The sequence below is a fragment of the Balaenoptera physalus genome (assembly GCF_965194825.1).
Source record: "Balaenoptera physalus genome assembly, chromosome: 20".
In the NCBI taxonomy this organism is placed as follows: domain Eukaryota; kingdom Metazoa; phylum Chordata; class Mammalia; order Artiodactyla; family Balaenopteridae; genus Balaenoptera; species Balaenoptera physalus.
Window position 1 is genome coordinate 21,820,306 of NC_138901.1, and position 16,692 is coordinate 21,836,997.

Here is a 16,692-nt window from a genome sequence, read left to right on the forward strand (position 1 = left end):
ACCTGGAGCCACGGCAGGAGGGGACACACAGTTGGGGTACACATGGGTAGCGTGGTCATGGGAGCAACTGTGATCACAGAAACCACAGGCCAAACTCTGCCTGAAGAAGCCCCAGGAGGCCCTCAAAGCTCTACTAGGCTCCCGCTTCCCTCAACCTCGACAGGGAGATGGCTGCAGGTGGCCAATGGGCACTAGGCCAGATTACAAAGTACCCTTTGTCCATTATTTCGGACAATCCTCCCACGATAATCCTGGGAGGGGGAAAGAGCAGGTATCACTGAGCCCATTTTCCAGAGGAAAAAGAGGTCAATTGTTTTTTCCTAAACCCATACGGGAAGTTAAGTGCCAGGGCCAGGCCCCAAACTCTGGTCATGTGCCCCTAAGGCCAGAGCTCTTTCCAACCCCAGGTCCTTCTCCCATGGCAGCAAAGAGGACAAAGGAGAACTCACAGGAGACGCAGGGGCCTTTATTAGGGTCTGGCAGATGTAGTGGAGATGGAGGTGAAATCCCAGGCCTGGGCCTAGGAAAAGGCAGAGGAGAGGCAGAGAGCCCTGGGAGCAGAGCCCAGCCGTCCCTCCTCCACCTGGCAAGCCCTCCCCCGTCCCAGGTTCCTCACTCCAGCCTCCCCCTGACTCTAGGAACAAAGAGCACCAAGAAGTGCCAAGTAGGACCCTCGAGGGCCACAGCTTGGAGCGGAGTGCAGGATCCAGGCTGCTGTCTCCCCGGCACGGGAGATCAGGGGAGCTCAATGTCTCCCTCTCCGCCAGGATGAAGTGGGGAAGCTCCTTCTCTGTCCCCCAGAACAGAACAAACTCTTGTTCTCTGTGATGGGGGAGAGGGAGTGGGGCTTGGCCTCTAAGCAGGACCTAGGAAGAGGCCAGAGGTGGAGCCCCCGGAGGAGTTTCCGAGACGCCACCTTCACACTCGCAGTGTCTCCACTTTCCCTTCCCGTCAACTCTGGGGAGCAGCTCAGAGTCTGGGCTGGAGTGACTGATGGGCAGAGGGGATCTGCTCCAAAGACATCTGTGGGTTTCAGAGTGGGAGTTTCCCTGACACCAAATTCATCTCTTATGTACACAGGGCAGCACCCCTGGCAGCAGGGGAGCGGCTGCTAGGGGCTAGTAAGAGTAGCCACCCTTGGGGCCAAAGGGCTGGGCGGGGCCAGCCAGCTCTGGGAGGTAGGCGGGGCTCTCGTCCAAGTGGGACAAAGGGACTGTGTCCTCCTCACTGACGGGCCGGTCAAACTCAGCCTTGAGAGTTGGACGCTGATTGTCCGGGAAGGCCAGAGAGAAGAGGGCCTCGGGCTCGCACACAAACTTATACACGTAACGCTCGCCAGCCACCTGTGGGGAGAGAGGGCTGGGTCAGTGTGGGGGTGGGGAGAGCAGCCCTCCTCCAGGCCCAGGCAGATGCCCAGGGCACATTTCTCCTCCAGCTGGTTCTTCTAAGAAGCTCTTGTTCTCTAATCTCAACCTCTCCATGCTTTAGGCTTTTCCGTTACTATTTATATGTATCACTGTTTGGGAGAGGGAAATCTTGGGATTGTCCACAGTTTGACTTCTCTGACTGGTTCGTTGTCTGCTCCTTCAAACTTGCGGAGAATGCTCTCCTGCCCCCATCACCTTCCCACATCCACTGCCCCCCACCCCCTTTTCCTGGACCCTTAACCCCTGACCTTCTGCATGATGCCTTTCTCGTAGTAGTATCGGAGTGAGCGGCTCAGTTTGTCGTAATTCATGGCTGGCCGGTTCTTCTGGATGCCCCAGAGCCTGGCGACCTGGGGACAGGAGACAGAGTTTGGGGATGGCGATGGCAGCTCAGCGGAGGAAATACGGGGCGCAGGTCAGAAAGAGTACTTGAGATTCTTGGTGCAAATGCTCAGCTGGCCCTGCAGCTAAGCACCAGCCCACAGACCCTGGTTTGGCAGGAATTCAGGTTAAATAAAGCAACGGTGCTGGTGAAGGCACGTGCCACCAGTTCCCAGGTCCTCTCATCTCCAGACCCCAAAGTCGTTGGGAGGAGAGGTGGGGACATCTGAGAGGCCCACCTCCTCAGGCTCAATTAGTTTGAACTCCATCCCCCGGCCGGTCCAGGCAATGAAGTGGGCATTTGTTGGGTCATCCAGCAGGGCCACCAGAAACTGCCACAGCTGCAAGGCACCCCGGCGCTGGTAGGGCGGTCCCTCTCTGAAGGCTCCCACCCCTTCCTGCTTGATGTCTCCTGGGGAACACGGGAAACAGGAGGTGGAGGGCTTGCGCCTTCTGGTCTCCCAAGCAACCCGGTCCCCTCTCCCCAGGGGTCTCTCCAGGCCCTTTCTCATGAACTGTGATGTGATTCCTGGGGGACACAGTCAGAGGGCATGAAGGGTCACTTCTCTGACCTTCAAATTTCTCAGGGACGACGCAGACATCATCTGGGAATGGTCGCAGAGGTTTCTCATAGCCATAGCCTTGAGGAGGAAGTTGCAGGGATCACTCAGATCTGGGGGTTCACTGATACGAGACCCCAGAGAGTCCAGAGGGACTCCTGGCCAGGAGCCCCTCCCCCAAGGCATGACTCCCTCCTCCAAACTTGGAGGGCTTGGCAGGGGAGGGAGGAGGCTGCCTTACCCATGGTCCCGTCACCTGGAGAGGGCCCGGAGAAACCCTCTGCGTGAAGGTACATTGAAGCATACCCAGGGACATCTTGTGGGGGAAGAAAGAAAAAAGGGCGATGTTATAGGCGGCTGGGGTAGGGGCGGCAGTCCTGCACACATTCAAGAACTTCTTCTGCCAGCCTGCTTTCCGGTTCTTTCCCCAGAGGCCTGCCTACCACCAAATCCTAGGGGAAGTTCCCCCAGAGGGAGTGAGAAGCCGGAAGCCCTCAACTTGAGGGCGGGGCCAGAGGGCCTGGATGGCAGCAGCTGGGGCTGGGCAAAGCTGCTCCACAAGGCCCAGGATTCCAGGGAGCAGCTGTTTCCTGTGAGTTTAGGGGGAGGAGGAGGGTAGAGATGAACCTCCGGGGAAAGGGTTCAGTGTCCCAGCCTAAGATTCCCTTGGAATGGGCTGACGTCCGGTCAGCAGGGCAGGTTCCAGCCCAGTGCCGGTGTGAGGGAGGGAGGGAGAGAGGGAGGAAAGGAGTGGGGCTGGGGCGGGGGGAGAGAGAGAACACGCATGCATCTATTTGTGGAAGAGGCAGTGGGCACACGGGGTTGTGTGTTTTCAGGTCTGACAGTACAGTCCACTCTATTTCATTCCATTCCACGGAATTGACACCTCCCCACCCCACCTGGAGGAGGCCCTGGTGCAAAGCCAGCCCTTCAAGTGCCAGCCCCTTCCTGCCCTACCCCCACCACTCCCACCTATGAATGAGATGGTGAAACCCGACACCTCCGGGAGGAGGCGGGAGGGTGGGCTCATTCATGCCTCCATTTTGTGAATGGAATTCCTGACTCCATTCAGAGGAAGCTGAAGGGGGGAGGGGCAGGAGTTCAAGGGCATGTAACACGATCTCCTCCGGTCTACATCCTTTGAAGGTCAGCGGCAAGAGCTTCTCCCTCCTCCTTCCTCCATCTCACTGCCCGGCACGGCTCAGCCTTAGGGCCCGGGCTTGAGGAGAGGTGTTCCCTTCTGGTTCTTGCTGGGGCAGCCTGAAGGATTTGGGGCTCATCCCCCTGCCCCTAAAAGACGGGGCACCAGGAAAAGGGAAATTCAAAAGCTCTGGCCAGCTCTGAGCCTACCCTAATGTCTGAATTTATTTTTTCTAATGCAAGTTCGCAGATAAACTCAAATTTGGAGCTGGTAGCAATGTAACAGGAGACAAGGTTTTCTGGGCCTTTCCTGGGCGCTTGGGGTTTTGAGCTTTAGCTGTTTATGAACACAGCAGCTGAGTGCATCTCACTCCTGTCAACAGCCAGGTGGAACTAGAATTTAAAGCAGTCCCTACTTCCGGTCTGGCCAGGATGGCGGATCCTTCCAACCTGGAGGCTCGGAACAGGATGTGGAAACCACATGCGAACCCTGCCTTCCAGCTGGGAACTGTGAACCTGGCTAGTTTCAAGTTCATGTTTCTCCTCATTCAAATCTCTTTGTATTTTTAAGCTTCTGTGGGGACAGGGACCAATGACACGTCCTAGTCATCTTTGTGTCCTCCAACTGCACACACTCATGCTCCTGGCACAGTACTTAAATCTCAGTAGGTAATTAAACCCCCAAGCACCTGCTAAATAGAAATAGGAAGAAATGCCTTAACTTTCCTATCAAGTCACAAGCTACCTGAGGGCAAGGACCTGCACATCTCACTTATCTCTTATCTGAATATAAGTTTGCTGATTGAAAAGTGACAGTTCTTTTGAATCTATGAAAAGAAGTGGTAGGTGGGTGGGTTGAATGTATGAACTGGTAAATGGACGGGAAGGTAAAAAAAACTTGTGGGGAGACATTCTGGGTTTAACGGAACTGATCACATGCCACCCGACCCAGCAATCCCACCAAAACCCTTCCATCCCCTTCCCGGGAGCATCTCTTACCTGAGTCGTAGGAGAAGTCCATCTGCTCCTGTTTGATCACTACCCCCGCCCCTGGGTACCTGTGCCCATTGACTCCACCCTGGCCCACTGCCAGCTGGCCGGGCTGGCCGGCCTGTTCATACAGGGGATCAAGGTATTCCTGCTTGAAGCTCTGCTGGGGGTAGGGTGGGCAGGGTTCCGACAGCTGGTGTTGGTAGGGGGCTGGGAGAGGTTCCCGGCCCCCTCCCTGAGAGGGTGTGAAGGAGTGGCAGATATCCAGGGGCTGCTGGAAGACAGAGCTGGATGTGGTTGGATGGAGAAGGAAGAGAAGAGAATATTAAACGAAGCCCTCCTTGTGCCTGCCGCTCCCAGAGCTTACAGAGTGGGCTCCAGTGGGGGGGGGGGCGGGGGGGGATGGGAGGGGGGGATGTCAATATCCCTTCCTCCCTACCTCCCCCCATGCCAGGTCTCTTAAGGGCAGCGAAGAACACTCAGGGATTGAGAAAAAAACTGGTGAGACCTGGTTCTCCTTGTCACCTTACCTATGCTCCCCGAGGTACCCATGGCCAGGGTGGGGCTGGGAGGTGCCAGAGGATCTCAGGAAACTCCGTTGTTCTGCCCGGGGAAAGGGTTGCAGGGGCGACTGTCCGGGGGCACCAGGGGCGGGGGACTTGATGGCGATTTGTCTAGGGGGGTCATAGGCACTGGAGGTGAGGGGGAGACAGGGGTGAGGGGGCAGAGAAGCTGGGCGAGCATCTTTGAACGCTTCACTCCCTGGGAAGTCAGGTCACAGGGATTATGGGAGAAGAGTAGAGGGTGCCGGGAAAGGAACAGCATGAGCCAGACTCAGCCCCAAATGAACTTTTCTTTCTCCTTTCTTAATCCTGAAGCTGGGTGTAATCTTTAGAACACCTCTCCCCAGCCCAGAGCAGCTGGGCTGGGTCAGACAGCAGCTTCTCCAGTGGAAACACTCTGCCCCAGTCTTAACACACATCCCTTGAACCCCCTGCTGCATTTTTCATCCTAACTACTCAGGAAATCCTGAGCTATATTACTCCATTACAGGAGCTAGGAAATCCTGAGCTATATTACTCCATTACAGGAGCTAGGAAATCCTGAGCTATATTACTCCATTACCGGAGCTCGGAAATCCTTTCTGTCGTCTAACCTGCGTCTCAACTGCTGCCATTGATCACAGGTGCCCACCCCCACCCTCCATCCAACCCTTCCCCAGGGCGGGGCTGGGGCTCACCTGGAATAAAGGCACTGCTCGCCATGGTGGTAGGAGAGGGACGGCTTCCTGCTGCAGGGCAGGGCCCGCTCTGTGCGGGGACTCTGGGGTTCCTTCTTGATCCTGGTCGTGGGGCTGTGGAAAGCTACTGTGGGGGTCGGGAGAGGCAGAGCAAGGCCAGAGAGTGTCACAGGAGAGGCAGGAAGAGCTGCGGACACTTTCTGCTCTTTAAGGATCAGCTGGGTGCCAGGACAGCCTCACCCCCCTTCTCTGGATCTCCGTCGTCAGACACTTCTAAGAACAGTTTGGCTATTTACATTATGTGTAGTTTTATACCTCAGGCTAATGTCCAATATGAACCAAAGAAACTGTCTGAAGTTCAACATTTAATGCAATCCCCCCACCCCCCAAACACCTTTCTAGGAGTGAGCCCCTCCAACCAAAGGCCTGTGGTTTTCCTGACTGCCCGGGAAAATTCCAAGGGAGAAAAATGTTTTCTTATTTGGGGCTATGGAGAATCTTTCTTTTTCTGGTTAAGGTTGGATATTAGCCCACTTGCCTGTCAGCTGACTAGCATCATACACATGCTCCTAATTATCTGAGAAGAACATTGGCCTTTCCTGTGGCCCCTGCTGGGTTCGCCAACTCCAGCCACCAGGCTGAGCGGCAGAGTTGGTTCCAAGGCAGTGAATGTGAGAGAGTCAAAACCTGCAATCGACTGTTCTGTTGTCGATCATTTGTGCCCTGTTTCATTTCATTGAAGATAGTTGAGAGCAAAGTATCTGACATTAAAGCAGGGTTTCTCAACAGTAGCACTAGTGACATTTGGGCCAGATAATTCCTTGTCATGGGGGCTATCCTGAGCATTGTAGGATGTTAGCGGCATCCCTGGCCTCTACCCACTAGATGCCAATAGCACCCCACCCTCAGTTGTGACAACCCCAAATGTCATCTGACATTGCCACGTGTCTCCTGGGGGGCAAAATCGCCCCCAGTTGCATGAAAGTAACTTAGAATAGTAGAACTGGACCCTGCTGCACCGGTCCAAGCCCCTCGTTTCAGAAATAAGGAAATGGAGGATCACAGAGATGAAGTGTCTGCTCCAAGGTCACACAGCTAGGATGGGCAAGCCCCGATTTGAAGCAAGGTCTTCATCTCCCAGTTGTTGCTTGGTCTTTGAGTCCAAACCCAAGAATGGGCAGCCCTTCCCTTCACCCTCTTCTAGAGGACAGAACAAGTTGATCTTTTGTGATTCTCTCTCCCTATGACTCATTTCCTGCCCTCCCCTACTCCCCATTCCCTCTACCCAGGGCCCCCTACTCACAGTTTTCTGAATGGAAATCAGGAACAAACTGCTCATCACTGTCTGGTACCTGAGCTGCAAAGAGAGGCCAGAGGTGAGGCTGGGGTGGGGGCCCTGGATGGCAGCCCCTGGCAGACACCATTATTGCAGCCCTGCAGATTAGCACCAGCCCGAAGCGGGGAAACAGCTTTCCTAGGACTGAAGGCAACTCCACCCCAGGTCCTAGCGACCTCCATCTCTGGGCTCCATTAACACCCTGGAGGGAAGGCTGCAAGTTCTCAGAACCCGTCTGAGCAGATTCCAGAGTTTTGTCCTAGGTGCTTTGTCTTTTTTTCCTCCACTTTTATGAGTGAAGACAGCCCTGCCCCTCTGAGTTTACAAAGCTCCCTCAAAGCTCCCAGCAGAGTCACATCTGGGGTGGGCAGGTACTATAAGGAGTGAGATTCTGTGGACTTAGAATCACATGGGAAGATTCTGAATCTGGGCTGGACCCAGGAATCTGCCTTTTATAGAACCTCCCGGGTGAAAGGTAGAAATCTAGAGCCTGGGAAAGGAGATGGAATGGAAGAAAGAGAATGGTTCAAGAGAGGTGATAAGAGGATGACAATGGGAGAGGAGGCTGGGGACACTGGCAGGTCATGGTGCCTCATCCCTTTGATGTGCGTCTAGGAGAGAGAGAAGGGCTTGCCAAGCTTGGAGCTCTGAGGAGCGCTCCCAGGGTGCCAGCGTGGGTCGAGTTGGGTTTGGGGATTAGGCAGGAAAACTAAAATAGAACAAGAGCTCATCCATGGCCTCCAGACTGGATATCCGGGCTTTGATTTCTAGTTCTTATCCTGGCCTCACTAACTCCTTCAGGTGGGATCCAGCTGAGCACCTTTCCTGACCCCAGAGTCTTTGCCCACTTTTTGCCCCTCTCTCAAAAATAAATAGATCACAGCAGGAAGGGGAAGGGTAGACACCGAGAGGGACTTCCTATCAGTCTGGGAAGAGAGTGGCTTGAAGATGAAGCAGTGGAACCCATGGAGAGGGGTCTTTTGTTCCCTGGAGACTGCTCTCAGATTGGACAATAGGAAAACTCATGGATAAAATGACCAGAGAGTTGAGAATGGCTGGTAAGGGTGAGGGATATGAGGAGATGGCTGGAGATCACCGCCACTCATCCTAGTCTATACAGGACACACCCCAGTCTCTATGGCTTCCCTCCTGGGCCAAGGCTCCATCATTTCTTCCTTGGATTTCAGCCACGACATGTTATCAGAACTCCCAACATCTACTCTCCCCAAAACTGTCAGAGGGATCTTTTTACAACAGAAATCCGATCACTTCTCTCCCTTGCTTAAAGCATGAACCCCAAACTCTTGCCCTTGGCCTCTGTGGCACCCAAGTTTCTGGCTCTTGCTTACCTCTCTCACCTGCCTCTCCTTGCCTGCTACTCTCCAGAGCTCTGGTCTCCTTTTGGGTCCTCAAACTTGACCAGCTTGAACCCTCTTCCCCACATCTTGGCCTGTTTTTTTCTGGCCTTTGAAGTGTTAGCTCACTTTGCTATCTCAGAGGCCTTCTCTGACCACCCAAACCAAAGTGGTCCCTCCTGGCTCTCGACTGCATCCCTGTTTTATTTTTTCCCTAGCACATATGACTACCTGAACTTATTAATTTACGTACGTATAATTTATGTGTAATTTATTGTCCATCTCCTCTACCAGAAAGTTAACCTTGCTGAGGGCAGGGGCTTTGTCTGTCTTATTTGTCTGACTCCCCAGCACCCCTCAAACAAGGTCTCGTTCAGAAGAGACACTCAATGCATTATTTGTCAACTACATGAATAAACTACAATGACTCCTTGTCCTCAGGCCGGTGAGAGCCAGCAACATGGGCCTGGGAGCAAGAACTAAAGAGATCCTAACCAACCAGCCCTTCCCTCCCCTTTAGGGCTCCCCCTCTCCACCACCAGGTAACAGTAGAGGCAGGTCCCCTGAAAAGCACATCTCACAAGGGATGCTTTAGGCTGTGATCAATTGCTTGGCAAGTGGATTCTTCACCAACTTACTTTAAATATCAGAGGTGTCAAGTGCTTTAAAATACACATTTATGCGGGGGGGGGGGGGAGGGATAAATTGAGAGCATGGGATTAACAGATGTACACTACCATATATAAAATAAATAAGGATTTATGGTATAGCACAGGGAACTATATTCAATATCTTGTAATAAACTATAATGGAAAGGAATAAAAAAGAATATAGGTATACACATACATACATGTATAACCAAATCACTTTGCTGCACACCTGAAACTAACACAATATTGTAAATCAACTATACTTCAATAAAAAAATAAATAAAATAAACTAAAATATACGTTTGTAGGTAGGTGACTTCCTGACAGAGGGAACCCAATGGCTGAGGGGTTTAAGAATCAGGAACCACTAGCAGCTGAAGACCTTATGAAAGAAAAGTAAGCATAGGACAATCCTAAAGTGATCAAATAGATCATTAGGGCATGAAATCCCGTGGCAAAAACAAATAAACCAAAAAACCACACAGCACATCTTTTCAGGAGCGCAACTAGGGCACAAAGGCAACCATTCCCAAGCTGGGCCCAATCGAGAATCCCGGGACATTGTTAACAACATATTCCCCTTCCCCTCCTCTGGGGAGCCACATTCCATAGGCCTGGGGTGGGGGCCAGGCATCTGTATTTTAACACACGCCCCTGGCAGCTCTTAAGAATAGGCAGGTTTGGAGAACTGGATAAAGGGAAGGGTGCAAAACCTGCTCGGCTACCCAGGGGTGCAAGGCCCAAGCCCATCCCTGCTGTGCCCTCTGGCCCACCCACAGACAAGACCCCCAAGGTGGCAGGATGGGGGTGATAAGGGCAAGATGGACAATATTTCCCTTCCTGCTACCTGGGCAAGGAGGGTTCCAAGGGTGGGGGAGGTGCAGAACACGGGGGAGGCTGACACACACAGGTCTGCCTCTGGGGCTACATTAACTGCCAGTTTCCACTGAGGTAATGGGCTGGGGGCGTCTCCTGCTGGCGGCACAGACCAGGTCACGTGACGCTAGAGAGCCCTGGGGTCATCTTGTCTTTCCTCTTGCCTCAGGCCTGAAGGTTTGACCAGAACCCCCAGTTCCCCCAGCAGTCCCAGAGGAGGCCCCCACCCACCCACCGCAGCACACTGACCACACCTCAAAAGAGGTGGCGCCATCTTCATCCCAAGGCCATGAGAAATCAGCCAAGGCAAGAAGGGGCTGTGGTGGGAACCCCAGTCCCTGCCTGGTCCCTCTCCAGAACACCGGCTTCTCCCAAAGGGGCGGGACAGGGTTTCAGTCGCACAGAGACTGTCAAGGATGGGAATAGGAAAAGAAACATGGAGCCTCTCATTCCTGGAGAGCAGGAGAATTTCTAATTACCGTGTTTGGTCTTGAGTGTCAGCCACTCTGTATTTGTTGACCTGGCTGAGCTTTGGCTGCCAAGCCAGTGTGCCAGGGTCTGCCCCCAACTCCATCCTGGCACTAAGGTGGAGTTTATCTGCCTGGGGACATGGCACATGCTTAAGGAGGGGACGGAAAACGTGCCAAGCCAGCATGATGCCCAGAAAGAGAGAATTTTAGGGAACATCCCTCCAATGGGGGGGGGGTCAGTAGAAGAGAAGGGGCTTAGGGGCCTCCCAAGCTGGGCTCCAGGAGAACTGGGAGGTGAAAATCACCAAGTAGCTAAGCCCACCCCAGGCAAACCACCCGCCTATACGATATATGCCCCATCACCTTCTCTCCCTCCTAGGGTGCAATCACAGGGTGAAGGGGTCTCTCAAGGAGCCCCGGGGGGAAGGGGGGCCATTCCCCGGAGCTTCTGCTCCATTGTGTCACCACTGGCCTCATCACTCACCCTTACCCTGCCCCCACCCTGGCAGTGTGCTGGAAGGAACCAGTTCTCTATCTACGGAGGGGACATTTGTCCCCAAGAGCCTTCTGGAAGGGGAGGAGACAGAAAGATGTAGAAGGAGGCATTGTAGCTAGGAAAGACTGGGGGAGGGGATTAACCCCATATCGCCCCACAGAGAGGCTGAAGCACCAGCGTGCACACACGCAGATTCACACACACCCAGTTGCCTTTTACTTCACGGCAGCACACGGATGAAACACATCCTCCATGCATACCCTTCCCACACAGGTTCTCTTTTTGGACTTAAAAATACGATGAGGGAAAACCAAGGGGCAAGGGGGCTGAAGACCTTGGAGGAAGATTTGGGAGCAGTGATTCTTATGACAAGGGGAGCACAGACCCACCGCTTTGAGAATCTCATAAAAGCTATGGATCATTCTCTTCCGAGAAAAATTCACATGCCTTTGTGTATGGTGTACCCCCAATAATTTTATACACATATCAGAGGGCACAAGGACCCCTGCAACCTATCCACCGAGCTTTTGGGAATCCACCGACCCCGTTATGGACCCCCGCCTCATACAAAGGACATACATGACCCAGAGTCAATGTTCCTTACCACCAAAGAGACCAACGTCATTGTCTCTGAGGGTTCCTGAGGGCTCCCGACAAGCCCGGAAAGGAACCCTCGTCCAGAAGCGGCACATCTTTAACCATAGCCAGACACAGCTTGGGCTCAGCCTGTCTGAGCCTGGGTTTCCCTGCAGTAGCCTGATTCTTTCTCCAGCAGCTCAGCAGATCCCAGGCACCCCGAAAACAGACACACCTTCTTAGCCTCACTTCACCCCCACCCTCTCCATCTAGAAAACCTCCAACCCAAAGATGTCTGAGCTGCCTCTACAGAGCCCCACTCCCCCTCCCCCTCAATGTTGCACGGACACCAGACGCCGCACCCAGAACCGCCTCCGCCAGAATCCAGCCTGGTGTTCCCCCGAATTCTTCACAGCCTCTTCCACACTTCAAGGACCCACTGCGTCTCTCCACATTGGGGCTTTAGGGGGAAATCAAGCTGAGGGAGGTTGGGCTCTGGCCTCCAGTCCCATGCGCCCCACCACTGGCAAGTTTCCAAAGGAGCTAGTCCCTCCCTGCCACCCCAAAACTCCCTCTGGGCTGCAGGGGTCACTGACCTGGTGGGAAGAGGCAGGAGAGGAGGCTGGGGTGGTGCTGGGATGGTGCAGGGGGACAGGGCCCTGGCAGCTGCATCTGTCTCCGCAGAGAGAGTGAGAAGGAGCGATCGGCCTCAGCATCCCCCCCTCACGCCTGGCCATCCATCGCCAGCTGGGAACCTGAGCTGCTCCCTCAGAAGGAAGGAGAGGGAACCAAGGAGATCCCAGCGGCGCCCCCGACCTCCGTCTTGCGATCCCCACCCCCACCTCCCCACCCACTGGATTTAAATGTACAGGGACTTCCAGGGCAGCAGCAGGAAGCACACACACTGGCTGTCACACTGACACATGCAGATAGACACAAGTACAATTTCTAGACCCCCACCGCCAAGGGGTGGGGCTTCCAAGGTTGAGAGCAGATGAGAACGTTTTCCTCCCCTTCCCATTCCAAACCCAGCTGCTTCCAAAATGCCACCCTCTGAGCTTACCCCTAGGTCACAGCCCCGGGAGCTGCCCACCTGGGGAGCCTAGGGACCCTCAGCTGACAGACGAGGAGCCTGGCAAGCCAGACAGAAATCAGGCTTTGGGAAAGGAAGTCTTCGAGAGACGGTGGAAACCGACACCGCTGCGTTCTTCAGCTCCAGCCCAGCTCCGGAACCTCGAGCGGAGGATGGGAGGACTGGGCATAGCTCTGCATGTAACTCGCAGCTGGGCACACAGGGCTTGCAGAATCGGGGAAGACAAGATGTGCACAATCTCCCCCAGAACCCCCAGATCCCTCCAGCACCCACGAGGCCGTTCAGCCTCGAATTCCACAAAATGTCTTGAGTGCCTGCTCTATGCTAAACAGTCAGTCTGTTAGCGTACGTATTTTGGGGACACCACAGTCGTCAAGACAGATCTAGTCTCACCTAGTCAGGGGTCTTTCTCTTCTACCCCAAGGTTTTAAAGATGGCTCTAGAGGAGCTGGGTTTGAGTTTAAAAAAATCGTCAAAGATACCCAGTTGGAGGGAAGGGGAGATCCCAAAGAAGAGAAAAGCCCTCAAGAAGGGGTTCCTAGTGCTGTAGTTTCTTGGTTTTCAGTGTTACACTGAAGGGACCCTCAGATGGGGGTGTTAACCCCTCCCTCTCAGAGACTGTCTAAACACCATAAGCCTCCTACCTGCAGCCCCACCGGCGACACCCTCAGGCCCCAACCAAACACCAAGGAATCCAACCAGGAGACACCCCCCCCCCCCAGAACACACCTCGCTACCCAGAGGAGGCCTCGCTATTGACCCCACCCCCGCCCCCAGCAAACTGGAGGGGCAATTTGCCTGGGGAGGGAGGTAGTCAGGAGGGAAGGAGGCGGAAGGATCAGTTGCCATTAGAATTACAATCAAGGCTGTTTGAGGGAGAAGCCCTGGGCTGCTTTGCCAAAGTGCGGCAAAAAAGAATTATTTAAACTTTTGCTGTTCTTTTGGCTCAAACAGTAAATTGTTTGGCGCTGCGGGCTGGGAAGAAGAGAAACCAAGGGTGTAACAATTAATGTTTTGGCAATTCCAGAAGGCAAGTAACAAATGAATCTCTCCTTCTCCTCCTCCAGTTTCTTAAACTCCCCACTCCTGCAACACCCCAACCTACACCTCGGCCTGGCGGCTGGTGCCAAACAAACTTTGCAAATGAAAATTTCAACCAGGAAAACGGGCCTGGGGCCAAGTTCCATTCAAATAGGCAAATACCCCACACAATGGTCTGATTCATCCGCAGGCCTAGTTACACAAGCCTGGCTCAGGGCAGAGAAAATAAATATCAATATAAGTATCCACGCTGGGAGCTGGAAAGAGTGGAGAGGCAGGGGACTTGGGGAAGGGGCCTTGGAGAGGCCCTTGAGGCCGAGGAGAGAGGAAGCGGGCTAGGCTGGAATAGTAGGAGTAGAGAGCATTCCCCACCCCAATAATAGTAAAGGTCACAAAACCACTCACCTTCAGCAAGCCACGTCTCCTGGAAGTGACTTAGATCCTGGAATAGATCTGAGGGGTGAATAATGGAATTGGAGAAGGTGAGCTGGAGGTGCTGGTGAGAGAGCGGGAGCCCTAGCGAGCCGGATGACCTCCCCCTTGGGGGTACTGGCAGATAATGACCAGAGTCCCTTGGAGGGCGAGTCTTTTTGGGAAAAGGGCGGGGGCTCCAGAGTCAGCCCTCGGGGTGTGTGAGGTGGGGAGGGTAGCGGTTTGTCTCTCTGTCTCTTTACCTTCGGAGTCGGGGGGCGGCAGGGAGCCCGGGTCCATGAGCTTCCCCTGCGGGACCATCAGCGCTTCGCGCAAGCTCCCATTTCCGGGAGATTTCTGCGGGGAAGGGGAAGAATGCCCCCGAGTCACCCTGAGGCCGCCTGGTCTGGGGGGCGGGGCTGGGGTCTCGGGGTGACTCAGGGGCGGGCAGCCCTGAACCCCGTTGGGGCCGCTGGGTGGGTAGGGGCGGGGTGCAGGGAGGGGGCGGGCGGGGTGCAGGGAGGGGGCGGGCGTGGAGGCCGGCGCGGCGCTCACGCTACAGAAGGTGTAGGGCACTTGCTGGTCCAAGTATCCGCCTTTCATCCTCCGCTCCATCCGGCCGCTCCCTCCGGCCACACGGCCCGGGCCCCGCGCGGGGGCAGAGACCTGGGGGCGGGGGGGCTGCGTTCGCACACCGTCTGGGGGAAGGCAGCGAGGTGGGGGTGGGGAAGGGTGACCGGGAGGGGCAGTCGCGAGGCTCTGGGTCCGACGGCAAAACTTCTCCGACTCACTTAGGCGATGGGGAGGTTTCCGCCTGCCGAGCTTAGCGCCGCCACCACTCCCCTCCCGCCAAAGGAGGTCCCACCTGCTCCTGGGAGCCGGGCTCGCCGTTTCGGCTGCTTTCTGCAGCCCTGCTTTGCCCAGGCTCAGTTACATAAGACGTGTGTATGTGTGTGTATGTGTGTGTGTGTGTGTGTGTGTGTGTGTGTGTCTGTGTGTTCGCTCGCGCGCGCGTGTGCGCTGGCGCGCGGAGGAGCAGGCGAGGAGCGCACCATTCGCACACCCACAACTCTGGCGCCCCCTCCAACCCTGAATCCCAGCGTCTCCCACCCCCTGCCCTGGAATCTGCGGAGGCGGCGGTGAGAGTGTGGTGCGGGTTGGAGGCGAGGCTGGGAATCGCAGACATTCTCCCTCCCTCTCCCTCCCGCAGCCTCACCTGAGGCCCGGGCGTCTGTGCTGGAGCAGCGGGGGGTCCCGAGCATACCCCGGGACCCCACTGAGGGCCGCGGGGCTAGGCCGGAGCGAGGCGGCCCCGGCCCCGGGTCCCCCGCGCACCGGCTTGTTTTCCGGGCGCCGCCGACAGTTGTGAGCCCGGGGGAGCCGCTGATTGGTGCATTTCCTTCGCCTCGGCCTCGGCTCTCTCTCCCCCCACCCCTTTCCCTTTGTTTCATTGACTTTTGTGAATGAAACCCCAGGGCCGGGCTCGCCGGCCAATCCCGAGACTCGCCCGGCCGAGCCGGAGGGGCGGAGTTTCCCAGCCGCGGGGGCCAATCAGAATGCATGGGCTGGCTCCCGGCTTCATTCACTTCTTGGGCTCCCATTCATAAAAAAATAAACTCCTCGCGGCCGGAGTTCATTCATAAATAGCTGAGAGAAAACGGGGGAAGTCGAGGACCCGACGGCTTCTCTGCGGGACTCGGCTGTGGCCCTGAGGCTCGGCTAGCACCTCCGGCTGGCGTCTGCACACATCTCTGTGAATCTGCGTGTACGTGGGAGTGTGAATCTATCTGTGTGTGCGTCCTGGGGGGAGGCGAGCGGACTTGCATGCCCAGAGGAAAAATAATAAAGAGCATTTATGAAGCGCTCTGCTTCCACGTGCTCATTTCATTCCCATAAGCTGGCGAAGGGGTTCTATTTTTTCCATTTTACAGAGACTGAAAATGAAAACTCAGAGAGGGGCAGTGGCTTTGCGGAGGTCACTCCGTCAGCGCGGCTGGGGTTTGCAGCCCGCAATCCCCTATGTTCTCCTGTACAGCCCTTTGAGGCCACAATTAAATGAATTAAAGCTATGTGACAACAACTGATACACAGTAGGCGCTCAATAAATGTAAGCTGGCACGGAATCCAGGCTTTTTCTCAAGGGTCTGTTCTCTACATAGCTGTTCTGTGACCCACTTTCTATTGATTGCAGCAGAAACTAGAGGCCCGGCATGGACCTCTGAAAATGCAGTTCTCTCTCCGCCATCTTTCCTCTTATCCTGAGAGCAAACACAGGGTATGAGGGAGCAAAAGCCCCAAGGGATCTGATGATCTGGGGGCAGGACTGCTTTCAGTTCTAGCCAAAAGCTACTCATAGTCTGTCACCTCATTCATTTACCAATTCATTCAATAAATATTTATTGTGCCAGATACAGTGCTGGGTGCCAGGTAGGCAGCTGTGACCAAGATAGACACTTGGTGTGCTGTGCTGCTTAGGCTGGAGCCATGGAGGCACACAGGACATGAGGTCCTCCAGGTCTTTTTTTTTTTTTCCTGAGATAATCTGGGTCTACAGTCTATGCCGTCCTTTGAGGAGAGCCTGATTTTGTTTCCTGCCTGTTTGTGATAAACACAAGAGAGTGACCAAACCTCAGGCCTGTTTTCAAAATTC

At 54.8% G+C, this 16,692-nt stretch overlaps 1 protein-coding gene across 9 annotated transcripts; it reads right to left on the reverse strand.

Annotated features, from left to right (window-relative positions):
* Nucleotides 1–445: 445 nt before the first annotated feature.
* ETV4 (ETS variant transcription factor 4) lies at nucleotides 446–15,493 on the reverse strand (the record flags this gene model as incomplete). Of its 9 annotated transcripts, none has more annotated exons than XM_082442581.1 (13): nucleotides 446–1,343; nucleotides 1,676–1,777; nucleotides 2,048–2,220; nucleotides 2,381–2,449; nucleotides 2,610–2,684; nucleotides 4,508–4,785; nucleotides 5,029–5,172; nucleotides 5,739–5,865; nucleotides 7,042–7,095; nucleotides 14,037–14,084; nucleotides 14,306–14,399; nucleotides 14,598–14,740; nucleotides 15,259–15,493. In XM_082442581.1, 13 exons carry the CDS (start codon nucleotides 15,491–15,493, stop codon nucleotides 1,119–1,121), a joined length of 1,767 nt encoding a protein of 588 aa, XP_082298707.1. In that variant the 3' UTR covers nucleotides 446–1,118. The 9 variants fall into 9 exon arrangements, with proteins under 9 accessions (XP_082298707.1, XP_082298706.1, XP_082298708.1 ...); XM_082442580.1 differs by having other exon boundaries at nucleotides 5,029–5,190; XM_082442582.1 differs by having other exon boundaries at nucleotides 5,029–5,190; nucleotides 14,598–14,708; nucleotides 15,259–15,492.
* Between the last annotated feature and the right edge of the window lie 1,199 nt (nucleotides 15,494–16,692).